The sequence below is a fragment of the Capricornis sumatraensis genome, chromosome 14, assembly GCF_032405125.1.
Source record: "Capricornis sumatraensis isolate serow.1 chromosome 14, serow.2, whole genome shotgun sequence".
Taxonomy (NCBI): Eukaryota; Metazoa; Chordata; class Mammalia; order Artiodactyla; family Bovidae; genus Capricornis; species Capricornis sumatraensis.
This window is the reverse complement of record NC_091082.1, coordinates 42,504,389-42,532,111: the sequence shown is the minus strand read 5'-3', so window position 1 is coordinate 42,532,111 and position 27,723 is coordinate 42,504,389. Positions and strand designations below refer to the sequence as shown.

General features: G+C 37.8%; 1 protein-coding gene across 1 annotated transcript in view; it reads left to right on the top strand.

The window, feature by feature from the left end:
* WDR64 (WD repeat domain 64) overlaps window positions 1–27,723 on the top strand; it is a 135,857-nt gene that overhangs the window by 23,257 nt on the left and 84,877 nt on the right. The window contains exons 3-8 of the mRNA XM_068986367.1: window positions 11,451–11,553; window positions 14,267–14,370; window positions 17,270–17,299; window positions 18,533–18,643; window positions 21,822–22,036; window positions 25,645–25,779. Of these exons, the coding sequence (XP_068842468.1) occupies window positions 11,451–11,553; window positions 14,267–14,370; window positions 17,270–17,299; window positions 18,533–18,643; window positions 21,822–22,036; window positions 25,645–25,779 (698 nt within the window). The remainder of the gene's footprint in view (window positions 1–11,450; window positions 11,554–14,266; window positions 14,371–17,269; window positions 17,300–18,532; window positions 18,644–21,821; window positions 22,037–25,644; window positions 25,780–27,723) is intronic.

The window sequence follows — 27,723 nt, the reverse complement described above, 5'->3', positions numbered from 1 at the left end:
ACTCAAATGTGTTCCTTTTCATCGTTGAGTAATAGTCCATTGTGTGTATGTACAACAACTTCTTTATCCATTCATCTATCGATGGACATCTAGGTTGCTTCCATGTTCTGGCTACTGTAAATAGTGCTGCAATGAACAGTGGGATACATGTGTCTTTTTCAATTTGGTTTCCTCAGGGTATATGCCTAGGAGTGGGATTCCTGGGTCAATGGTGGTTTTATTCCTAGTTTTTAAAGGAATCTCCATACTGTCTTCCGTAGTGGCTGTAACAATTTACATTCCCACCAACTATGCAAAAGTGGTCCCTTTTCTCCACACCCTCTCTAGTGTTTATTGTTTGTAGACTTTTTGATGATGGCCATTGTGACTGGTGTGAGGTGATAATCTCATTGTAGTTTTGATTTGCATTTCTCTAATAATGAGCAATGTTGAGCATCTTTTCATGGGTTTGTTAGCCATCTGTATGTCTTCTTTGGAGAAATGTCTGTTTACATCTTTTCCCCACTTTTTGATTGGGTTGTTTGTTTTTCTGGCATTGAGTTGTATGAGCTGCTTGTATATTTTGGAAGTTAATCCTTTGTCAGTTGTTTTGTTTGCTATTATTTTCTCCCATTTGGAGAGTTGTCTTTTCACCTTGCTTATAGTTTCTTTTGCTTTGCAAAAGCCTTTAAGTTTAATCAGGTCCCACTTGTTTACTTTTGTTTGTTTGTTTGTTTTCTTCCATTACTCTAGGAGGAGGGTCATAGAGGATCTTGCTTTGATTTATGTCATCGAGTGTTCTGCCTAAGTTTTCCACTAAGAGTTTTAGTGGAAGTTTCTGGTCCTACATTTAGGTCCTTAATCCATTTTGAGTTTATCATTGTGTATGGTGTTGGCAAGTGTTCTAATTTCATTGTTTTACATGTAGCTGTCCAGTTTTCCCAGAACCATTTATTGAAGAGGCTGCCTTTGCCCCATTGTATATTCTTGCCTTCTTTGTAAAAAATGAGGTACCCATAGTTGCATGGGTTTATTTCTTGCCTTTCTATCTTGTTCCATTGGTCTATATTTCTGGTTTTGTGCCAGTACCATACTGTCTTTATGATGGTAGCTTTGCAGTATAATCTGAAGTCAGGAAGGTTGATTCCTCCAGCTCCATTCTTCTTTCTCAAGACTGCTTTGGCTATTAAGGGTCTTTTGTGTTTCCATACAAGTTGTGAAATTTTTTGTTCTAGTTCTGTGAAAAATGCCTTTGGTAATTTCATAGGGATCATATTGAATATGTAGATTGCATTTGGTAGTATAGTCATTTTCACAATATTGATTCTTTCTACCCAGGAACATGGATATCTGCCCATCTGTTTATGTTGTCTTTGATTTCTTTCATCAGTGTCTTACAATTTTCTGTGTACAGTTCTCTTGTCTCCTTAGGTAAATTTATTCCTATATATTTAATTCTTTTTGTTGCAATTGTGAATGGAATTGATTCCTTAATTTCTCTTTCTGATTTTTTGTTGTTAGTATATAGAAATGCAAGTGATTTCAGTGTATTGACTTTGTATCCTGCAACTTTGCTAAATTCACTGATTAGCTCTAGTAATTTTCTGATACTGTCTTTAGCATTTTCTATGTACAGTATCATGTCACCTGCAAACAGTGAGAGCTTTACTTTTTTTCTGATCTGGATTCCTTTTATTTTCTTTTCTTCTCTGACTGCTGGATCTAGGACTTCCAGAACTATATTGAATAATAGTGGTGAAAGTGGACACTCTTGTCTTGTTCCTGATCTTAGGGGGAATGCTCTCAGTTTTTCACCATTGAGAATAATATCCGCTGTAGGCTTATTGTATATGGTCTTTACTATGTTGAGGTAGGTTCCTTTTTTGAAGAGTTTTAATCTTAAATGGGTGCAGAATTTTGTCAAAGTCTTTTTCTGAATCTATTCAGATTGTCATATGGTTTTTATCTTTCAATTTGTTAATATGGTGTATCACATAGATTGATTTGCATATATTGAAGAATCTTTGCATCCCTGGAATAAACCCAGCTTGATCATGGTGTATGAGCTTTTTGATTTGTTGCTGAATCCTGTTTGCTAAAATTTTGTTGAGAATTTTTGCATCTATGTTCATCAGTGATATTGGCCTGTAGTTTTCTTTTTGTGTGTTGTCTTTGTCTGGTTTTGTATTAGGGTGATGGTGGCCTCATAGAATGAGTTTGGAAGTGTTCCTCCCTCTGCGATTTTTTGAAAGAGTTTTAGAAGGATGGGCATTAGGTCTTCTCTAAATGTTTGATAGAATTCTCCTGTGAAGCCATCTGATCCTGGGCTTTTGTTTTTTGGGAGATTTTTGATCACAGCTTCCATTTCAGTGCTTGTAATTGGGTTGTTCATAATTTCTATTTCTTCCTGGTTCAGTCGTGGAAGACTGAACTTTTCTAAGAATCTGTCCATTTCTTCCAGGTTATCCATTTTATTGCCATATAGTTGTTCCTAATAGTCTCTTATAATCCTTTGTATTTCTGCATTGTCTGTTGTAACCTCTCCCTTTCCATTTCCAATTTTGTTGATTTTATTCTTCTCTCTTTTTTTCTTGATGAGTCCAGCTAAAGGCTTGTCAATTTTATTTATCTTCTCAAAGAACCAGATTTTACTTTTATTCATTTTTACTATTGTTTCTTTCATTCCTTTTTCATTTATTTCTTCTCAGATCTTTATGATTTCTTTCCTTCTATTAGTTTTGGTGTTTTGTTTTGTTTTGTTTTTGTTGTTGTTCTTCTTTTTCCAGTTGTTTTAGATGTAAAGTTAGGTTGTCTATTCAATGTTTTTATTGTTTCTTGAGGTAGGATTGTATTGCTATAAACTTCCCTCTTAGAATTGCTTTTGCTGCATCCCATAGGTTTTGAGTTGTATTTTCATTGTCATTTGTTTCTAGAAATTTTTTTATTTCCCTTTTGATTTCTTCAGTAACCTGTTGGTTATTTAGAAATGTGCTGTTTAATCTCCATGTGTTAGAGTTTCTTACAGTTTTTTTCTTGTAATTGATATCTAGTCTCATAGCATTGTGATCAGAGAAGATGCTTGATATGATTTCAATTTTCTTAAATTTCCTGAGGTTTGATTTGTGACCCAAGATGTGGTCTATCTTGGAGAATATTCCATGTGCACTTGAGAAGAAGGTGTATTCTTCTGCATTTGGATGGAATGTCCTGAAGATATCCATGAGATCCATCTCATCTAATGTATCATTGAAGACTTTTGTTTCCTTATTAATTTTCTGTTTTGATGATCTGTCCATTGGTGTGAAAGTGAAAGTGAAGTTGCTCAGTCATGTTTGACTCTCTGCGACCCCATGGACTGTAGCCTACCAGACTCCTCCATTCGTGGGATTTTCCAGGCAAGAATACTGGAGGCGGTTGCCATTGCCTTCTCCAGGAGATCTTCCCCACCCAGGGATTGAACCCAGGTCTCCAGCATTACAGGCAGATGCTTTACCATCTGAGCCACCATTGGTGTGAGTGGGGTGTTAAAGTCTCCTACTATTATTGTGTTACTGTCAATTTCTCCTTTTATGTCTGTTAGTGTTTGTCTTATGTATTGAGGTGCTCCTATGTTGGGTGCATAGATATTTACAATCATTATGTCTTCCTCTTCGACTGATCCCTTGATCATTATGTAGTGTCCTTCCTTGCCGGGGTCTAGCCCCTGCAGGATCCAGGGGAACCTGAAGGAAAAACGGCATTGGCGGATGATTTAGAGAGAGATAAGGAAAGAATATTGTAGATAAGAAAATAGAGGAGAGAAAGAGGCTGGTATTTTTTGGTTTACATAGAAAGCCAATAAAACTTCAAGACAAGAAGTTCACCCTGTTCACAGAGGCCACAAGTGCCTTCCCGGTCTCTCGAGGGAGTGAAGACGCAGAACATCTTTTTGTTTAGGTCTTAGAAACCTGGGCAGAAAAGTGAACGCAGGGAACCTCTATGTTCTAAGGGATCAGCCTGAAAAAGAAAGAGAGAAAAAAAGAGAGAAAAGAAAAACACGGGGTGACCAAGCTTCTTCAAGCGAGGGCCATTGTTTTTATTATTAAAAGGGTCTTTTATACCTTTACTTGTACATAGCGGGAAATGAAAGATGCAAAGTCATACAGAGTCAGTCCAAACATTATATCTGTTTTGTCTTTATCGAAACCAGGATTTTTCTGCAAACCTTTCCCATAAACAATATTGTGTACATTATCTTTTGTCCTTGGAGGCCTGTGAACATTTTATGACCCTCTTTTGATAAAGGCTTCTTAACCAGAAAACTTATTTTCCCTTGAAATGTTTTTTCTTTATTTCTAATCTATGTCAGCCTCAAAAAATATTAAACAGAGTTACATTCTCACGAAGCAAAGGTGCAGTGAGTTACAAGAAACAACCAATTAGCTCAAAAGTCTGATGTGGTTAATTTCAAGGCTACACTTGTTTTTCTTACTTTCCAACTATGTTAACTAATGCACTCCCAGGTGCACAGTGGATAAGAGATATGGGAACTTAGCAACAAGCATTGGCCAAATAATGAAATCCTACATTAACACTACTCTAATAACTTTTAACTCTTTGAAAGGCTCTATGTTTTAGGCTTTCCATGCCTCTCACAGTTGGGAGGATGTAAATAATCATATGCATAGCTGCAAGAGTCTGGATATATCTGCCAAGCAAGCTAAAATGCTAACAGAGGGGGTTTTGATTGGAAATATTCTTCTCATGTCCAGAAGACTTATTAGCTATAGCCCTAAGTTGATTTTCTCCAGAGAAAGGTGGTCAGGAATAGCCCCCTGTCAGTGTCACAGGAGTTGGTGAAAGTCATGAAATAGTAAAACAGACAGATTCTGGTTTGGGGCGTAGATGCTCGAGAAAGCCTAGGGAGCCCGTTGAGTTCTGAAGCCTTGCTTAACAGTTCTCTTCCACATGACCTTGTCATGGGTGGGATCTCCCGTGGCGGCTCCCAGCACTTCCTTATCTCTTATAATCTTCTTTATTTTAAGGTTGATTTTGTCTGACCTGAGGACTGCTACTCCAGGTTTCTTTTGCTTCCATTTGCATGGAATATATTTTTCCATCCTTTCACTTTCAGTCTATATGTGTCTTTAGGTCTGAAGTGGGTCTCTTGTAAACAGCATATCTATGGGTCTTGTTTTGTATCCATTCATCAAGACTGTGTCCTTTGGTTGAAGCATAACAAAATTGTTTTGAATGAAGGTAAAGAAAACTAAGTGCTTGTAGAGCCATCTTACAAAAAATAAATAAAATACCATTTTGGCCAACCCCCCCAAAAAACATTTTGGCCACCCTCATTGTATTAGCAATGCCACAAAAAGATACATTTTCTTTCTCTAGGTTTTAGATACAAATGTACTTGGAAAAAATTGATGTTTATAGAGTAATGAAACTTTAAGACTCAACTAAAATGTCCTCTAGACCTGTGCTTTTAGTTTATAATGAGGGAAATTAAATGTAAAGAGATCTAAAGAAATGTGACTGTCTTAAATTTATAAAGCCAGTCACTAGAAGATTCAAAAGAAGATACAATCTTCTTTCCTGCAATAGTATGTTATTCTAAATTTCCCGTGAGCAATTCACAAACATGTTCCTTCTAGGAGCACATCCAGTTAACTCAAAGAAGAGCCATCCCAGCACATAGACACCTGGGATGTCTATGACTGTGTTTCCCCAAAGGAAATTTAAATTGAGCTAATTTAAATCTTCCCAGGAGGCTCAGTGGTAAAGAGTCTGCCTCCCAGGCGGTGACACGGGTTCACTTAGCCCTCCCTGGGTCAGGAAGATCCCCTGGAGAAGGAAATGGCAAGCTATTCCAGTATTCTTGCCTGAAGAATCCCATAGACAGAGGAGCCTGGCCGACTACAGTCCATGGGATCACAAAAGAGTTGGACATGACTTAGTGACTAAGCAACAAAAATACTGTAAACCTGAAACTATTTGTTAACTTCAAAAATGAAAAGAATGCTCCAGAATAGGTTAAAAAATGAGCTGCATACTGGTTTTTATTTTCATTTATCTGCTTTTTATTTTCTCCAAATATTCTACATTGAACATGCATTCCTTAGGTAATCAGGAAAAAAAAAAGTATAGTTAAAAAAGATGGATCACTTAATGCATGTAGCAAGCCCTTTAAATAAAATAATTAAAAGAAAATTAATACTCTAAAGCATCATCAATAGTCATAAAATTCTCTAAAATGTTCCGCTGGTTACGAGACTGAAATTTAAACTTTTGAAAGAGAAATTTTGAGATTCTTGAGGCTATAGCCCATCACAAGATTAAGGAGATGTTTTCTGTTCTTTAAAAACATTTCTTGTAAACATTTTCTTTCAAAGTGTAATAACAGATAAAGACAGCTAAAGAGGGTTCTCTTTGAAAGGCTTTTATGTGGTATAATATCTCAATTTTTTTCTCAATAAATGCTAGTAATTTGGTGTTTTTAGTGTTCTTTGGAAATTGCTTATGGTAAGCATTGCAATATTGTGTCACTAAGCTTAAAAATAGCAAAATGCATCATTTTCATAAGAGCAGATGTCCTATAGGATGGCACCTATCATAGACGTGACTGTAAACCACATATATGACAGATTGCATGGCTAATGTACTGACCAGGCAAGCAGAAAAGGTGCCCCAGTGGACAGTTTAGAACTTTCAAAGAGGACATTAACACAAATATTCATTCCTATTGTCATTTCACATTATTATCTGAAAATTATCTCACATGACTATCTGAAGTTAAATAGCCTGCTAATATTGGTATTTGTGTTGTATTTTGCACAAATAGCTTATTGTATTGAATTGCATTTATAAAAGGAGGATGTGATAGGCAGAATGCTAAAGATGTCCCCCATGCCAACCACCGGCCCCAAGATTCTTGTCCTGTGGTCATCCAATAAAACATCAAAGTAATTTAGGTACTGCTGTGAAGGGACTTTGCAGATACACTTACAATGACTAATTCAGTTTAGTTCAGTCTCTCAGTCGTGTCCCACTCTTTGCGACCCCATGAATCAGCATGCTAGGCCTCCCTGTCCATCACCAACTCCTGGAGTTCACTCAAACTCATGACCATTGAGTCAGTGATGCCATCCAGCCATCTCATCCTCGGTCGTCCCCTTCTCCTCCTGCCTGCAATCCCTCCCAGCATCAGAGTCTTTTCCAATGAGTCAATTATTGCATGAGGTGGCCACAGTATTGGAGGTTCAGCTTTACATCAGTCCTTCCAATGAACACCCAGGATTGATCTCCTTTAGGATGGACTGTTTGGATCTCCTTGCAGTCCAAGGGACTCTCAAGAGTCTTCTCCAACACCACAGTTCAAAAGTATCAATTCTTCAGTGCTCAATTTTCTTCACAGTCCAACTCTCACTTCCAAACATGACTACTGGAAAAACCATAGCCCTGACTAGACAGAACGTTTTTGGCAAAGTAATGTCTCTGCTTTTCAATATGCTATCTAGGTTGGTCACAATTTTCCTTCCAAGGAGTAAGCGTCTTTTAATTTCATGGCTGCAGTCACCATCTGCAGTGATTTTGGAGCCCCCAAAAATAAAGTCTGACACTGTTTCCACTGTTTCCCCATTTATTTGCCATGAAGTGATGGGACCAGATGCCATGATCTTCGTTTTCTGAATGTTGAGCTTTAAGCCAACTTTTTCCCTCTCTTCTTCCACTTTCTTCAAGAGGCTTTTTAGTTCCTCTTCACTTTCTGCCATAAAGGTGGTGTAATCTGCATATCTGAGGTTATTGATATTTCTCCTAGCAATTTTGATTCCAGTTTGTACTTCTTCCAGCCCAGTGTTTCTCATGATGTACTCTGCATATAGGTTAAATAATCAGGGTGACAATATACAGCCTTGATGTACTCCTTTTCCTATTTGGAACCAGTCTGTTGTTCCATGTCCAGTTCTAACTGTTGCTTCCTGACCTGCATACAAGGTTTCTCAAGGGGCAGATCAGGTGGTCTGGTATTCCCATCTCTTTCAGAATTTTCCACAGTTTGTTGTGATCCACACAGTCAAAGGCTTTGGCATAGTCAATAAAGCAGAAATAGACTCTCTTGCTTTGTCCATGATCCAGTGGATGTTGGCAATTTGATCTCTGGTTCCTCTGCCTTTTCTAAATCCAGCTTGAACATCTGGAAGTTCATGGTTCATGTATTGCTGAAGCCTGGCTTGGAGAATTTTGAGCATTACTTTACTAGCGTGTGAGATGTGTGGTAGTTTGAGCATTCTTTTGTATTGCCTTTCTTTGGGATTGGAATGAAAACTGACCTTTCCCAGTCCTGTGGCCACTGCTGAGTTTTCCAAATTTGCTGGCATATTGAGTGCAGCACTTTCACAGCATCATCTTTGAGGATTTGAAAGAGCTCCACTGGAATTCCATCCCCTCCACTAGCTTTGTTCACAGTGATGCTTCCTAAGGCCCACTTGACTTCGCATTCCAGGATGTCTGGCTCTAGGTGAGTGATCACACCATCGTGATTATCTGGGTTGTGAAGCTCTTTTTTGCACAGTTCTTCTGTGTATTCTTGCCACCTCTTCTTAATATCTTCTGCTTCTGTTAGGTCCAGACCATTTCTGTCCTTTATCGAGCCCATCTTTGCATGAAGTATTCCCTTGGTATCTCTAATTTTCTTGTAGAGATCTCTAGTCTTTCTCATTCTGTTGTTTTCCTCTATTTCTTTGCATTGCACTGAAGAAGGCTTTCTTATCTCTCCTTACTATTCTTTGGAACTCTGCATTCAAATGCTCATATCTTTCCTTTCCTTCTTTGCTTTTCACTTCTCTTCTTTTCACGGCTATTTGTAAGCCCTCCCCAGACAGCCATTTTGCTTTTTTGCATTTCTTTACCATGGGGATGGTCTTGATCCCTGTCTCCAGTACAAAATCACAAACTGCCATCCATAGTTCATTAGGCACTCTTGTCTATCAGATCTAGTCCCTTAAATCTATTTCTCATTTCCACTGTATAATCATAAGGGATTTGATTTAGGTCATACCTGAATGGTCTAGTGGTTTTCCCTACTTTCTTCCATTTAAGTCTGAATTTGGCAATAAGGAGTTCATGATCTGAGCCACAGTCAGCTCCTGGTCTTGTTTTTGCTGACTGTATAGAGCTTCTCCATCTTTGGCTGCAAAGAATATAATCATTCTGATTTCAGTGTGGACCATCTGGTGATATCCACATGTAGAGTCTTCTGTTGTGTTGTTAGAAGAGGGTGTTTGCTATGACCAGTGTGGTCTCTTGGCAAAACTCTATTAGCCTTTGCCCTGCTTCATTCCGTACTTCAAGGCCAAATTTGCCTGTTACTCCAGGTGTTTCTTGACTTCCTACTTTTGCATTCCAGTCCCCTATAATGAAAGGGACATCTTTTTTGGGTGTTAGTTCTAAAAGGTCTTGTAGGTCTTCATAGAACCGTTTAACTTCAGCTTCTTCAGCGTTACTGGTTGGGGCATAGACTTGGATTACTTTGATATTGAATGATTTGCCTTGGAAACAAACAGAGATCATTCTGTCGTTTTTGAGATTGCATCCAAGTACTGCATTTTGGACTCTTTTGTTGACCATGATGGCTACTCCATTTCTTCTAAGGGATTCCTGCCCACAGTAGTAGATATAATAGTCATCTCAGTTAAATTCGCCCATTCCAGTCCATTTTAGTTCGTTGATTCCTAGAATGTCGATGTTCACTCTTGCCATCTCCTGCTTGACCACTTCCAATTTGCCTTGATTCATGGACCTGACATTCCAGGTTCCTATGCAATATTGCTAATGATGACTAATTAGTTACCTTAAAATAGACTATTCTGGATTATCTGGGTGGACACAATGTAATCACAGGAGTCCTTAAAAAGGGAAGAAGAAGGCGGAAGAAGATTCTAAGTGTGAAGGATTTGAAGCACCATTGCTGGTGCTAAGATGTAGGGCCCCAAGTAGTAGGACTGAAAAGAGGCCTCTGAAAGGTAGAGGCAGCCCCACCTGACAGTTAGCAAGGACATGAGGACCTTGGGCCTTCCTTTCAGCATGCTCTCAATCCTTCAAAGGGAATTAGATGCTGCATGCACCATGTTTTGTACTCATGGAAAGTTAACAGCAATTTCTGAAAAGTAATAAATGTCTTAATCTTTTAATGAATATTGCTTTTTCTGATGGAAAGAAAAATGGAAAAATACAAAAGAGTCTTTGATAATCTTTGTCTTCCCAAGGAATGAAACCTAACTGTAGGAAATTATTCAGGCAGTGGATAGATGTTGTGAGGTTTGGATGTGGGAGAATGTGAAGGAGGAAGTAGTTACCTTTGTGAAATAACTGATGGAAGGACATGTAAACACATAATGCTAAGCCATTATCTACATCAAAGTAAACAAATGTTATTGTAACAGACTGATTGGTCCCTCACGGACAGCTTCTTAGAAAGGTGCGCTCCCAGGCCTGCAAGTCAGAACTGCACTTGAGTAAGATCCAGTGGTTCATATCCACACTTGAGTTTCAGAAGCTCATTCTGTTCATTTACTAACAAGACCAGCTAGTCTCAAGTTTATGAGAAATACAATGTGTCATTAACCTCTAAGAACTTTATTTCTGCATATCATAAGACAACTGAAAAAATAGCTATCTCATGTTTCAAATTCCTCGGAATTACACAATCTTGACAATTTACTCACAAATAAAAAGCACTTTATTTCTTCAAGATATTCTTTTTATAGTAATTGATTAATGCAATTCCTGGAGGGTAGGATTTGGAACAGCAAAATTCCAAAGTGAGTGAAAGTGTTAGTTTCTCAATTGTGTCTAACTCTTTGTGACCCAATAGACTGTAGCCTGCCAGGCTCCTCTGTCCATGGAATTCTCCAGCAAGAATACTGGAATGGGTAACTATTCCCTTCTCCAGGGGATCTTCCTGTCCCAGGGATCAGACTCGGGTTTCCTGAACTGCAGGCAGATTCTTAATTGCCTGAGCCACCAGGGAAAGCCCAACCTCCCCCCGACCTCCACCAATAAAGAAATGAAAAGTCTTATTCAGGAAGATTTATGGAAAATGGGTAGGAGTTATTGGACAGTGGCAAAATTCAGCATCAGGGTTCTCAGTTGAGCACTGAGAACTGTCTGATGAAGACTGATTTGATTTCCAAGCACATGCCAGCTCCTAATTGAACTATCAGTCTGAGCAAGGACATCAGCCTGGGACATCAGTTTATCCATTGGAAAGAAAAATCTATAACTGCTCAAAACTCATGCCCATCAGCACGCAGTATGCTGAATAATATTAAACTGCCTCCGGATATTTATATCAGAAGTTCGTATTTATAAAGCAACATGTTGATTGTTAATTCAAAGTAAGCCTTCAGATTCAACCGACATTAAATCTCTTACTCTGCAGCCATTTCTGAGATACTGTGAGTGTTTCCCTGTGTTGTTTGGATTTTCAGATCTTTGGCTACTTTTCCTCTGAAGAAGAGTCTCTTATTAAACAAATGGATCAAGAAAATTTGGTTTTCCTCATTTCTAGAAAACAGCGAGTTGTAATTTCAGGTGATAATTTAATTTCCCTAACAAATTAACGTGGGTTTTAATATTTTCTCAAAAATAAATAGTGGGAATACAACATTTCCATTGAACCATTTTCCATCTTATTTACTTGATCAGTAATTAAAACGAGAGGGGAGTGACAGTTTCAAATGCAGTATCAGAAGAAACTTACGGTCAAATTGGAAATATTATTGTTGCTCTGAAAGACACTAAGTAGGGAATATAAGGAGGGAAAATTTCCATTTTTCAGAAATGGTTCAGATCTCAAGTTAAATGTCTCCACAATGTCACCTCAATAATGTGTGCTCCAGTACCAAATGGATCAATCACATTTAAAATATATATATATTCTTGAAATTGAATTTTCAAGTTTTCACTTATTAGAACTCTTCCCAAGCTCCCACCCTTGATTATCTTATGGAGGTTAGCATTAACACCTCTCAAACTGTGAATTTGGGTCAATAACAGAGGAGTGTTAGCTCAGTTTGAGGTCTCCAGTTTAGATATGTCATTTGCTTTAAAATTTGAGCCTGGGTCCCATGAACTCATTTCCCTGTCCACTACTGAAGCCATGGGTTTTCTTTCTTTTCTTCCCTCCAGGGAGGGAGAAGTCCAGGATGTGGAAAGGAATCCTCCAGAATCTGTCTCTGTCCTCAAGCATTTCATCTCAAATTCTGAGATGAAGGGCATAGTCTAGATCAAATCTGGTGTTCTTTAAAAGAGAAGAAAAAAAAAAAAATCCTGAACTTACGTCAGTCCTTTGTGAACAAAACCCACCCTGGTTTTTGACCCTTCCTTGTTCATCAGAGCCTAAACTCTGGGCTTCTCCATGGCAACTGTCATCAAAGAACAGAAGCCAGGGAGCAGCGGTGATGCTGCTGTCATCACTTACTCAGGAGGGGCCAGTGACCAAGGGAGATGTGTTTCTGGCCTCCTAAATTAGAATTTCAAAAGCATCTTTATAGATGGCTGTTGAGTTCTGTAACTTGTTTATTCACTCAACAAACATTTGTTAAGGTCTACTTTGTAAGCCAGGCTTCCCTAGTGGCTCAGTGGTAAAGAATCTGCCTGCCAACTCAGAAGACGTGGGTTCAATCCCTGGGTTGGGAAGATCCCCTGGAGAAGGAAATGACAACCCATTCCAGTATTGCTGCCTGGAGAATTCCATGGACAGAGACGCCTAGCTGGCTACAGTCCATAGGGTTGCAAAAGAGCTGGACATGACTTAGTGACTAAATAACTTTGTGAACTAGGTGACTTTCTAAGTGCTGGGAACACAGCGGTGAACAAACAATCATAAATCCCTGACCTCCTGGAATCTATATTCTAATAGGGGAAGAGACAGACAACTAAAAAAAAAAGTGAGTAAATTAAGCGCTATAGAAAAAAATAATAAAGTGAGCAGATTGTGGAGAAAAATAAAGCAGGAGTGAGGGAAGAAGTTGGTTTGGACATGCGAACATGTGTTGGGACTTTAAACAGGGTAGTTGGGAAAGACCTGGGGGAGATATGAGGGTAAAGCACACCTTCTAAGCTGGAGTGGAGTGGTGAGGGAGGGAGAATAGCAGAAGCGGGGGAGGTTAGAGAAGCATCAGCGGTGAGGGCACTGGTGTCCAGGCCCTTGCGGCCACAATAAAGACTTCTGAGACAAAGCTGTGAGAGGGCCTGGCCTGAGTTACACTTCAATGAATGTTCTGGCTTCTGTGACTAAAGTGGTCTATAGTGGGGAAGAAATGGAAGCAGAAAACATGATGGTGGCTTGGCATAAAATATTCTCAACAGCTTTTGTGGTTTTTTTTCATATTGACTCCTCCAAGGAGTCTTTTGGAATTTTTTTCCTAATTGCATGAAAATCCTGCAGGAAAATTTTCCTGCAGGAAAATCCATCCCCAACACCCTCTCAACCTCATTCCCCCAACCCTCTGACATTTTAATCTCTCAGATACTGCGTCTCTGCCTATGTACTGTATGTATATCCGAACTTTGACACAGAGAGTAAGAGTTGTTTACATGCCTTGCCCACCAAGAACCAATCTGTACCCTTTTGGAGAAAATAATTTCTCTGTTGAGAATGTGTGGGTTAGGCAGATAATACTGGAGTATGAAATTTGTTCCCTTGCTTTTCCTCTCTAAACATTTGCAATTATAAAAACTTGATTTAAATCATCCTGGGAAGAGGCTCAATATGTGTGGCTTTATCATTCAGCACATAGGCAAAGAAACATGAAAGTTTCCAAAATGCATAAAGTAAAAAAAAAGAACAGTATTAAGGCAGTTTCATTTTTTTCGCACTGGAAAGCCTGAGATAGTATTAAACTTTCGTTCTTTGTAAATTATATGGTGACAGTTCGAAGAAAGAATTCCTGAATGTGAAGATCTTTAAATAGAAATAATTCTAAAAGACATTTGGAAAACTCATTTCTCTGAAATGTGCACTTGAAGGTGGGGCTAGGTTGTGATCTTAACAATTTCTATGGGAAGTCATGGACCACGTTTAGTTGGAAAGCATTAAAAAGTCAGATTAGTATCTCTAAGGATAATTAAAAAGCGATAATTGCTCGTTTTTTTGGTATTATTCTACTTTAGTTTTAAAGTAACTAGAGCCTTTCTAGCTTAACGTTGGTTGTTTCCTTTTTCTTTTCTGATTAAAACTCTTAACAAGTGACTTTTAGGGTCTTTACTGCTAGGAGCTGAAATGAGTGTGTGCCATTCACAGGGAGTAGAAGACGGGATGTGATTAAATGCATTGTCAAGGTTCCTCATTTGGATTTACTAATAACAGCTTCTCAGAAAGGAATGCTAACAGTCTTCAATAGCCAGGTAATTTGAGAGCTTGGCTTCCATGCTCTCTCCTACCTTTCTCTTTTGTTTTGTCTATGCATTACGCCTATGTATCAGATGCAGCAGAAACCATAACCATATTTAAGAATTAGTACAGGAAACAAAGCCAGGTATTATTAAAACAAGAATCTTGGTCAACCCCAGAGCAGCTTTTGAGAATTTAGTAACCACATTTGTCATTGTTCCTCAGGGTACCCTATTGAACCACGTGCATCAACACAATTAAAGGATGCCCTTAGATAATTTCTCAAATAAAATGATAAAAACTCACAAGTCAAGTGATTTTGTCATAATACTACCAAGTAATAAAAGGTTCCAACAAGAAACCTTGTGCTTGAGGCTTAAAAAAAGGCTCAGATGCTAGCTCCTCCATTTTACCATCCTTTATGTTAAGCAGGGAACTTAATGAGCCAGCTTACATCTTTTCATGTCTCTTTTTCTCATATTTGTAAAATGAGGACAACAGGATCAGTCCCCTCACCCTCAGAGCACTATAGTGAACATCAAATGAGATAATGAATATGGAAACATTTTAGGGTATTATTATTATTAATGTCATTTCTTTCTAAATTTATGTTTTTGGACTTCTATTTTCAAAATATGAGTGATTGTAATGGAATATATGATGACATGATAAAATATGATCTAGACAAGTGTTTGGTGTTAAATATACAAAAATTGACTTAATTATTAATTTATTTTTAAGTAGAGTCAAGCTTTATACAAGTAAAATGTTTAAAATAATTATCACGTGATTAAAATTTCAACAATGATTTTCAGCCTTTCAGTGATTTTCATCACAGGCAGCCAGATTGCATCAGAGGACCACCTGCACCCAGAGGTGCAGCAGGAGATTCTGAGTGCAGATGTGGATGGAGACTGGCTCCCCCTACCGAGCTCCACCACAGCTATGCATGTTACTTCTAGGCCCCAGTTCCTCCTTATCCAGACCAGAGAACATCTCTCCCTAGGTAGTTGTGCTGTTTGCATGATTTAATCAACATAAATCACTTAGCTTCGTTGTAAACCCTTGATATATAATGACAATTGTAATTATGAACAAATAATGTGAAAATAAAAATGGATTTGTCTCATTAAGTAGGCTTCTCTTGTGGCTCAGCTGGTAAAGAATCTGCCTGCAATGCAGGAGACCTGGGTTCGATCCCTGGGTTGGGAAGATTCCCTGGAGAAGGGAAAGGCTACCCACTCCAGTTTTCTGGCCTGGAGAATTCCACGGACTGTAGAGTCCACTGGGTCACAAAGAGTTGGACACTCACTCATTAAGCATGAAAACCTTCCTCAGTCTCTTTTTTTCTCTATGCATTATTATCGTTTTCCTTTTTTTACCTTTAATTCTTCAAAAATAGAACTAATATAGTATCTAAAGAAAAACAGTGAGAAGAAAAATTATGATGTTCATAATGAAATAGTTTAGGACTATATGAAATAAATGAGATGGCATTATCAAATTTCCAGAGATGCATGTGTGTGTCTCTTTCTCTTTCATATACACAAAGGATTATGAAAATTTTAGAGCAGATAAGGGAATTTTAAAGTGACTTCCACTAAAGATGGAGAGAAATAGAAGAGGAATTTCTCTAATCCCTTTATTTTTTCCTTTGGAAAAAAGTCCCTGGTTGGAAAAGTATTTTTGAACTCTTAAGATGAAAGACAGTCTGTGATGACCACAACTAACTGTTCGAGTAATCTCTTTGATTCACATTTTCTTCTTTTCACATAATCCATCCTTCTAGCAACCATTTTCTAAACTTTCCCAAATATCATTTGAGCATGCAAAAGAAACTAGGTCATTAATAAACTTCCGACCCTTACCTTTACCTTGGGAGCAGTTAACATGTCTTAAGGGTATAAGAGGGCTTACCTGGGGGCTCAGTGGTAAAGAGCAAGTGCAAGAAACACAAGAGATGAGGGGTTGGGAAAATACTATGTAGAATGAAATGGCAACCCACTCCAGTATTCTTGCCTGGGAAATCCCATGGACTGAGGAGCCTGATGGGCTAGAGTCCACGGAGTCACAAAAGACTTAGACATGACTTAGCAACTAAACAACAACAAGGGTATAAGAGGCTGCTCATGCACTTACTAGCTCTCCTTAGATAAATCTATGATTCTTCACTAGTATAATACTTAGGATATTATAGTCACTCAATACATATTTATTGGGGCTTCCCTAGTGACTTAGATGGTAAAGAATCTGCCTGCAATGCAGAAGACCTGGGTTCGACCCCTGGGTTGGGAAGATCCGCTGGAGAAGAGAATGGCAACCTACTCCAGTAATCTTGCCTGGAGAATTCCTTGGACAAAGGATCCCAGTCCATGGGATCGCAAAGAGTCGGACATGACTGAGGGACCAACACATACACATATATTTATTGAATAAAAGAGAAAACCCACTAGATAGAATGTTCTTAAATCTCAGTAACTTGAGAGATAACTTTCAAATGAAATGCTTTTTTTCTGTATCAATCTCTATTCATATTGACCTATTTACCATTCTTGCCATTTGCTGTTAGCATTATTTTGCAGTCCCAAATTTTAGTATCAGAAGTTGCTCTGAATAGTTAAGGAATGTGAGGAAGTGTGCAAATAAAAGAAACAAAATAATTAATAAAGTTTAAGAGCACAGTAACTGGGCTTAAAGATAAGACACAGAAGCATAAAGTTGCCCAAAGCGAACAGTGCATTATTCCACAGAGACAGGCTTTTCAGAAGCAGGAGGAACCAGAAGACCCACAGAAGGCAGAAATGACAATTGAGATTAAACCAAGGAGATACCACAGTGCTTTATAGCCAGCATTTTCATCTTTAATCATAGTGCCAATGGGGGTTCATTATTCTCTTCCTTCTTTTTTAATAGATGAAAGTTCAGACCAGTACCAATGTTACAGTAAGTACTTTTTAAAATTCTTAATCAAGTTAAGATGATTGATGATGATTCTTCCATAACTAATCAAAATCTCAGTGAAGAGTCTGAATAGGCTCTGAGAATAATATATTTTCATAGGTTGTGGTTTTATCTTTATTGACTAGGATCCAAACTAAACCTTGAGCAACAGCAAAGAGGATACAGATCTTGTTTTTTAAGTTAATTTGCTTGGAAATTGATTATTCCCTGAAAGCTTCAATTTAAAAGCTTTGGCTGCTTTTCTAAGTGCTCACTATTAAGGAATGTTAAAAAAAAATGGGCAAAACCCACACATTGTGAGGACAAGGAATTAGTCAGTGATAGTTATTTGAAAACATTTAAAACTTGAAAACAGCATAAAAAACTTGAGTGCAATTTTGTAATTGATTTAATCCATATTACTAATTGGAACAGTAATCTTGTGGCAAATATTGTAAAGCTATGGTGACTTCCCACTGTAGAATCCGTGGCTTCCCACGGTGGCTTTATGAGGGATGGGGAATGGTTGGTTTTCACCTTGCCTGTATGCACTGAAATGCACTGAGGTACCAGGCAGAGGAGTCTCTGAGTCTCTGTTTCTTAAACTTTCTTAAAATTCCTAATGGGTTTTACAGAAGATTCAGGGCATACCTGGAGCACCTGGAGCAGTTTCTGGCACAGACACACTCACCAGTGGGAGCCTTTGTTCCTGTAACATCGTGTGCTGTCAGTGATAGTATGGGTCCAGGCCATGCCAACCTGGTGGCTTTTGGAAGGCATGAGGCAAACTTGTTGGCCTCAAGTTGATCCCTGACCAGATGATCACCAAGGTCTTATCCAGCTAAAAATGTTAAGCATGAGGACAGGGCCCAGGAACTTGCTTAATCAGTGCTGTAAATCTAGTCCTACGTCCTATGAAGTGTTCTCATGTAGAAGAACAGTGCACAAAGATGATTGCTTGGCCAGTGGCTATGTGCTTCAGGGAGCTGTGCCAAGGCCCTGGCTGTGCCATTCTCCAGCTGATGGTGCTGAGAAACTCAGGGTAAAAGGGAAAAAGATGAGACCCTCTTGTCAAGACATCAAAGAAGAGATATTGTGTGGCTCCTCTGCAAATAAGGGGGCAAAACGGTGCTTTTAATGTAACTAATCTACTCCTTAGAAGCCAGTCATTATGTGATAGAACAAAACACAATATAGTCCAAAACACAATATTCCGATTCCATCTTTTTCCATCAGGATACCTCCTGGATTACAGGATGTGATTACCTCTCACAGCTGAAACGAATTGTTGCTACTACTGAAAGGACCATTATTGTCTGGGATTATAAAGCTCAAGGGAACAGCCAGGTACTGTGTTAAGGGAAATACTCAAAGAAATTGGATTGTCTTTTCCATACAGGTAGGATAGGAGCAGCTCACTTTCTCTGTTGAACATCAGTTTCCTCATACATAAAATGAAAGTGAAGTGAAAGTTGCTCAGTTGTGTCCGACTCTTTGCAACCCCATGGACTATACAGTCCATGGGATTCTCCAGGCCAGAATACCAGAGAGGGTAGCCGTTGCCTTCCCCAGAGGATCCTCCCAATCCAGAGATCGAACCCAGATCTCCAGGACTGCAGGCAGATTCTTTACCAGCTGAGCCACCAGGGAAGCCCATAAAATCAGGGGTTAACTATTAATAAAATAATCTAGTCCAGCAGTAATATTCTGAGCCTTAATTAAAAGGAAACGTATTTTCATTTAGTGTATGTTTAATTTGTTTTGTTTTTGAGAGCGAGAGATTGACTAGTTCATTTCTCATTTTACACCTTTCTCTGAATCCAAGTATTATCTTTGATTATGCTCATGTTATCCAGTTCAGACTTTCCCTTCAGTCCAGCTTTATTTGGCAAGAGAATTACTAAAATCAAATACCTAATTGTGGCAAAAAAAATCTAATGGGGTAGATGTTAATGTTAATCCTTTCAGTAAATGAAATGTTACAGCTTAACCAATTTACAGTATTTATTGAGCGTCTACAGAAACAAAGAACATGTTCCCTGTACTGAAACAAAACTCAGCCTTGAGGAATCTCGTGAACAAACATAATATGTAATACAATGGTACAGAAAATTATAAAGCAAAACAGAACAAGAGCTGAGGGAGAGGTGAGATCACTAAGAACTGGGGTTATTTAAATATGCTCTCAGGAAGCAGGCTGACTTTGAAGGACATGGAAGATTAAGAAATAATTTACCCTTCCTCTGTGCCATACTCGTCTCAATGAAAAGTAAATTTCCTATGCTTGTCCACAATATTGGCCAACTAATCCCTGGTGGCTCAGACGGTAAAGCGTCTGTCTACAATGCGGGAGACCTGGGTTTGATCCCTGGGTTGGGAAGTTCCCTGGAGAAGGAAAAGGCAACCCACTCCAGTACTCTTGCCTAGAAAATCCCATGGACGGAGGAACCTGGTGTCCATGGGGTCACAAAGAGTCGGACACGACTGAGCGACTTCACTATCACTAATGATGCCAAGATGATTTTAAAGAAGACAGCTGTTTGCTTAATGTATTTTAATATGAGATTTGTCACTCAGTTCAGTTCAGTCGCTCAGTCGTGTCCAACTCTTTGCAACCCCATGAATCGCACGCCAGGCCTCCCTGTCTATCACCAACTCCCGGAGTTCACTCAGACTCACATCCATCAAGTCAGTGATGCCATCCAGCCATCTCATCCTCTGTCGTCCCCTTCTCCTCCTGCCCCCAATCCCTCCCAGCATCAGAGTCTTTTCCAATGAGTCAACTCTTCCCATCAGGTGGCCAAAGTACTGGAGTTTCAGCTTCAACATCAGTCCTACCAATGAACACCCAGGAGTGATCTCCTTCAGAATGGACTGGTTGGATCTCCTTGCAGTCCAAGGGACTCTCAAGAGTCTTCTCCAACACCACAGTTCAAAAGTATCACTATCTCATGTCGTATAGTTTGATTATAATCTCTTGCTTCTCACTCTCGTTTTCACTCTTGCTTTTCAATCTCACAGAAGCGTCTATGAGACACACTGTGTTGAAAACATCTTCTTCCATGCTTCAGTACCCCTGCTTCTTCTCTCTTTCCCTTCTCATATTACCCCCAAGGTGGGTCATCTTTTAAATCTCTGTCCTTCAAAACTTGAATCTCAGGTAGATGCTATAGCCCTGCTTTACTCCCTTGCAGTAGCTAAGCACTGCTAGAGAAGAACTCAGAACCAACTATTTGGCATCGCTACAAAGTAAGGGTCTGCCACCTTACTTGAGCACTCAAGTGTCTTCTATCAACCTGTTTCTGATTCTTGCCAACTCACTTTCCCACTCCTGGCAAGTGTTCCCTTTCAGCAGATTAACTTCTTCCTGTTTCTGAGAATAGTGAGTCTGGAAGGTTTGTCCTCTTTCAAATTCCAGCCTTAATTAAGCTTTAACTAAGAATGTAACACTACTTCCTTCCTTTCTTTGTTCCTCTCTCTAAAAACAAAATCTGACACTCTCTGTATCCAAAACCCCCCATCCTCTTCTGCCTTGTCCAGAACAAGGCTTCTTACCTTTCTCTTTTTTTGACATTATTCTCTTCTCCTAGGATCTTCCTTTTCAACCTCCTCTGAATCCTCCTCTCAACCAATTCATATCCCAGATCCAAGGTCATCTTCCATGACCATGGGACCCAAAGTGACCTCTTCAGTAACTCTTTATCACAGCTCTCTGGCTTATTTTTTAAAGTGTACATCCCATTATCTGGAATTATCTGTTTTATTCATCTGTCTCCCCCCAACTGGGATAGTAGTTCCACAAAGTCAGAAACTTTTGTTCATCACTAACAGCCAGTGCCTAGAATGGTTCTTGCCATATTGTATTGCTCAATAAATATTTGTTGAAGGACTGAATGAACCTGTCAATGTTCAAGTTTTATTCATTCTATAGGAAACAAGAGAGATTTAAAAAATTTTAAATACTTTTTTCTTCTCTCTTAGGTAGAAACTAAGTTCCAGGAAAGCAATGGCTATATAGCTTAGTGAACCCAGTTTGATAATACAGAGCCAGCATGATAGATGCTTGCTGAATATTTCTGGATACATGTAGATGTTAGGATATTTTTCTCCTTGTAAAGTAATAGGGACTTTGATATTAGATTTGCCTATTTACCACTCATTTTTATTTCAATGGTCTTTTAACACCTGAACTTTTTTTTGCTTCCTGTTAATATTGCCTTACAAATTCAAGAAAGGAATATTCATAGTAATATATCAGAAGATCTCATTATTTATTGGGCCAAAGATAGATACTTCACACTTTTCTCCAACAAAACACCCAAAAGCAGTGTTGGGCTCACAGCAAGTGTTCATTAACTTCTACTTAGTTAACTTTGTTTTTTTCAAGTTCCTTTAACAGTGGGAGTATCTAAAATGAAAAACATCAGAAAAGTAAAATCTTATAAAGAATAAGAGCAATATTTAAATTTAATATTTAGATATTTAGAGCAACACAATAACATTTAAAGCGTTCTTCTATTTCTAGGAAAACTATTTTGTCATAAAACCTATGGATCATTGCCTCCTCTGTGTGTGTGTAGTGTCTCTGCCTGACCAACTCTGCCGAGATGACATCCTCTTGGGGGATGATGGTGGTTTTGTGAGCAAATTCACAGTAAATAGTGAAGACTTTGGATTAAAGCAGGCAAAATCAAAAAAAAGATTACAGAATCAGGTCTTAGACTCAAAGAACTTCAAAAGGTAAGGATATTATATGGGTATTCCAATAGTTTTAATATAGACATTGTTCAAGTATTTATATAATGAAAATAATATGCCAGACCCCATGGTAGATATTTTAAATACAAAGCTGAAAAAGAATTTCTTTTTTGCTTTTTTTTCACCTCAAGGGACTTCCATTATAACAGGGAAGACAGGAAAATCAGCAACTGAAATCCTTATTTCAAATGCTATTGACAGTTAAAATCTATAGATACTTGAATGAATTAAAGAGTTCAATGAAAAATTAAATCATAAAAAAGGAAAAGGTACATATAACTGTTTACTAGTATTTAAATATGCAAGAAGGTTCTAAACATAAAACCAATGAATACAGGACTCAAAAAGTTCGATAGATTTGACTATACATAAAATCAAAAGATAATATCTTGAAAATAAATAGCAAACTGGGATAAATATAAAAATATGACAGACAGTGGGTTACTAATCTTTAATAGGTATTAGAATTCAGTTAAAAAATAATAATTTCTCAAGATAAAAATTGGCAAAGATGATGAACAGATTATTTACACACATACCCACACAGTAAAAATAGTCAATGAAAGTTTCAAACTGATCATCAGGCAAAAATGCTAACAACAGATATCTCGAACTGATGAGATTATGGGTGGTTTCTATTGTCTTCTTTATAATTGTAGTGTTTTTGAAGTTTTTAGAGTAAGGTATATATTAATTTTATTAGCAGAAAAACAGACTTTTTACTAAATACAACCTTTTTATTAATCAAAGAAGTGCAACTTAAAGTCATATACAACTTTTCACTTATAAAATTAGAAAAGATTATAAATGGGTACAATGCTGTGGGATAGGCATTCTCGCTTAGTGCTTGTGGTAAAAAAATGAATTGAATCCCTTTCTGGAAAGCAGTTTGTGCAGATGTATCAAGGATCTTAAAAAACATTTATACATTGAGACCTGTGATCCCCATGTGTTTAAAAATTTAAGCATGATTATCACAGCATTATTTCTAATAATGAAACATCCAGTGTCCAACAATAGGGGAATGATTAATTTAAATAAGGAACCATTTAAATAAATAATTCATGCATTATATAAATGTTTAATATAATATAAATTCTATAAGTATATTTACATATTTTAAAACTGTCTATACATGTGTAATATATTTATATGTAAAATACATTTTTATCAGAGTCCTAAGAAATATTTAAGGCATCAAAGGCATGCAATAATAACCATATTAGAGGATGCCATGCATCCCCATTAAATTATGTTTTGAAAAATATTTAATAATATGGAAAATATTCATAATATAATATGAAGTAAAAGAACTTTTGTTTTTCTATATACATTTGAATCTAGTTTAATTTAAAAAATGCACAGATATCCATATGTATATGTGTCCGTGTGTGTCTGTGTACTTCTATGTAGAAAGAAAAATGATGAATGGAAATATACCCAAAGATTAACAATGATTCTCTTTGGAACCTAAGAGAAGTGACTTTTATTTTCTTCTTTATGTTTTTCTACTTTCTAAATTTTGTACAAACAAAATTTTTCTTTCACAATAAGAAAAAACCTTAAAAATACAGGATTATATTTTGTTATTAATATAGCAAATGTTTTAACCCAGAGTGAGAATATGTAATTAAAAGCTCATTTACAGCTATTGCTACAACAGGATTAAGACTAGTCCATTGCTGAAACCCTAAGAATGACATAATACTTGTCTGGCTCCATTTTCCATCTTTCAAATATGAACAGTATGACTTAGTTCCACCAAAGTACTAGCCTCTAATGGGAGACTTTCCCAAAATATGATGGGCTGTTCTATCCATTATCAAGCACTTTATTCCTATTATGACAGGCTCTTAGATGCCGAGACATGAATCTTCTCTTTACTGAGATATGTGTCTGCTGTTGCTGCTGTTTAGTCACTAAGCAGTGTTTGATTCTTTGAGACTCTGTGGACTGTACCTCACCAGGCTCCTCTGTCCATGGGATTTCCCAGGCAAGAATATTGGAGTGGGTTGCCATTTCTTTTTTCAGAGGGTCTTCCTTACCCAGGGATCAAAACCAAGTCTCCTGCATTGGCAGGTGGGTTCTTTACCATTGAGACACCTGGGCATGACTTAAATTATTTGAGACTGAAGTATACACGGTCGCTCAGACAGTAAAAAATCTGCCTGCAATGCACAAGACCTGGGTTTGATCCCTGGGTTGGGAAGATCCCCTGGAGGAGGGCATGGGAACCCACCCCAGTATTCTTGCCTAGAGAATCCCCATGGATAGAGCAGCCTGGTGGACTGCAGTCCATGGGGTTGCAAAGAGTTGAGCATGACTAAGCCACTAAGCACACACACACACACACACACACACACACACACACACACACACACACACACATACATACTTAGGCTGAGCGTTGAGGCAAAACATTGTAGAAATTGAAAAAAGTAGCCAGTATCTAGAGTTCAAAATTTAACACAGTGTGACATGGAAAAAAGAAATCTCCCTCTTCACTCTGTTTAATCCAATATTGTCAAACTTTCCTGCCTTGAGTTATAATCATGTTTATTTCTCAACTACAATCTAAAAAAGTTGATGGTAAGGATTTTACATTAATCATCTTTATGTCCTCAGTACCTAGGATTGAGGCCATAAAGCTCAAACAGTGTTTTTGACGGAGGAAACAAATACACTGGCTTCCCTGGTGGCTCAGCAGGTAAAGGAGCCACCTGCAATGCAGGAGATGCAGGAGATATGGGTTTTATCTTTGGGAGCATGGCAACCCACTTCAGTACTCTTGCCTGGGAAATCCCATGGACAGAGGAGCCTGCTGCGCTACAGTCCATGGGGTCGTGAAGAGTCGGATGCAACTGAAGCGACTGAGCACAGACACAGCACCCATGTGACGGTTGTCCTAGCCTCAGCTTCATCAGTGATCTGGGATTGCAAAATTCCTTGTTCTTCAGTTTTGAATGTACTCATGGGAAAGATGAAAATGAATTGACTCACAGAAGATAAAAAATATTATAAAACAGTCTTCTGTTTGCTTGATCAGAATGTTTTCAATAGGGTAAGGATGATAGTGGCTTCCCTGGTGGTTCAGTGGTAAAGAATCTACCTGCCAATGCAGGAAATTCAGGTTTGATCCCCGCTTTGGGAAGATCCTATGGAGAAGGAAACGGCTACCCACTCTAGTATTTTTGCCTGGGAAATTCCAGGGATAGAGGAGCTTGGGAGGTCATAGTCCATGGGTTCACAAATGAGTTGGACATGACTTAGCTATTAAACAACAGCAACAAAAGATGATAGGGTTAATATTGGACAGAAATTCATCTTGATTAAAATTTAATTCTGAATCTATAGCTCAAAATCTGATAACAAACTTTTATTTTTTATTTTAAAATATGCTAGATGATGAAAATGTAGTTAAACAGTTGAAAGTTGCACAATGCATAGGATACCATTAATACATGGAGGCTTTACTATAGCTCAGAGTTGCAATTTGGTTAAAGCAAAAGTGAAATACCAAATAGAAATTCAACATGATGTGTCTGTGAGTCTAACATAATCCCCCCCTTTTTTTTTCTTGTAATTCCCAGTGTCAAAAGGAAGCTACATAATGACTGGGTAATGAAAATTAGATATATTCCAGCCTTAAATTGCTTTGGATCCTGCTCCTTAGACAATGTTCATTCATTAGTTTTGGAATCCTTGAAAAGAATTGAGGATAATTTGTAAGTACAATTGTTTATATACATAAACATTTTGTGACTTTCAGGTGTTTTCCTTAAACTCACGGCAGCCTTGGAGCTTTTAAATTGGTTTTTAGAAGAATCAGATGTTAAATATTCCATTTGTTCAATAAGATTAATTAGACTTTTCAGAAGGCAGTTGAAGTTATACAAATATGAACATGATTTCTCTTTTCTTAGAAGCAATTCTGCTCATTTGTTGTTTATTGCTGTATTCTATTAAATCAATGTTGATATATCTATTTTTTCCAAATATAATTCAATTGGTAAAACTTTATACTTTAAAAATCATTCTCATAGGTCAATTGACTAGCCAATTACCTATGAGTATCTGTAGCACAATCATCATGTTTCATGTTTAATAAATACACAAAATGGCTTTCTTATAGACAGGTGAGTTTGAACAGTGTATAATCTTAGTTCCTCCCTAGTTAAATATTTATTAATAGTTATATTGATGTATAGCAAGGGTATACTAATATATAGCAACTATTAAACAGCCATTGTATTTTTTAAAGAGAGATATATCCTACTGCATGTATAAACCTCAAAAATGTTATGCTAGTGACAAGCCAGACACAAAAGACGGCATATAAAGAATTCCATTTAAAGGAAATGCCCAGAAAAAACAAATTGATGGAAACAGAAAGTAGTAGATTAGTGGATGCCTGGGAGCAGGGGGAAGTAGGGATCCCAAGTGGGCATGAGAGAACTTTCTGGGATTAGGGAAGGCTGAAGAAGAAAGAAATCACATGATCACATCAATAGATGCAGAAAAAGCACTTGACAAAATCCAACACCCATTCCTGATTAAAAACTCTCAGTCTGGACATAGTCATTATACAAGTTTTAGAGAAATAACTCAAAATGGATCATATACCCAAAGATAAAATGAAAAACTATAAAACTCCTAGAAGAAAATCCAGATGACTTTGGGTTTGGCAATAACATTTAAGATACAACTGCATGAAAGAAATCATTGGCAAACCAGACTTCATTCAAATTAAAAATTCTGTTTTGAAAAAGACACCATCAAGAGAACAAGAAGACAGGCCCTAGATTAGGAGAAAATATTTGCAAAACATGTATGTGATAAAGAAGAGTTATCCAAAATACACAAAGAACTCTTATAATACAACAATGAAGCAACCTGATTGAACAATAAGCAAAAGATCTGAGCAGACACATTACCAAAGAAGGTATACAGATGGCAATAAGTATATGAAAAGATGTTTCACATCGTACATCACTAGAGAAATGCAAACTGAAGTCACAATGAGATATCATTACACACCTACAAGTGCCCAGCATCCAAAACACTGACATCAAATGCTGGCAAGAATGTAGAACAATAGGAACTCTCATTCAGTGCTTCTGGGAATGTAAAATGAGCACAGCCACCTTGGAAGATAGTTTGGCAGTATTACTGATCACCCTCCCTAAAACTCTATTCTCTTGGCTTCTGGGAAGCCAGAGTTTTCTCCCAGTATCTTATGTTTGTTCTTTTCCCTTGTGATTTCTCTTTTTGCATCTGCTATTTTTGTGGTGGCATTCTCCGGAGTTTTGTCCTTAACCAACCTTAATAGTCACTTTCTATGCAAATCTTGGGCTATTTTCCTCTATCCCAATATACTAATACTTGTATACTGATGAAACCCAAGCTGTCTTGAAACTAGACTTACTTATACCTACTCACCATGTCCACCTAGATATCTCATAGCCCCTTAAATTTATTGTTCAAAGCTAAATTTTACTTCCCTCACCTTTTAATCTATGCCTTTTATAGCATTTTAACTTTTCTTGGTAGCACTGAAATGGTGCACCTCAGAATGAGACTTGACCCCATGTAGTGGGACGCGAACTCAGGCTAAAGCCAGATTGGGACTTGAACTCACGATTTTTTAATTAGAATCACTCTCCTGGTGT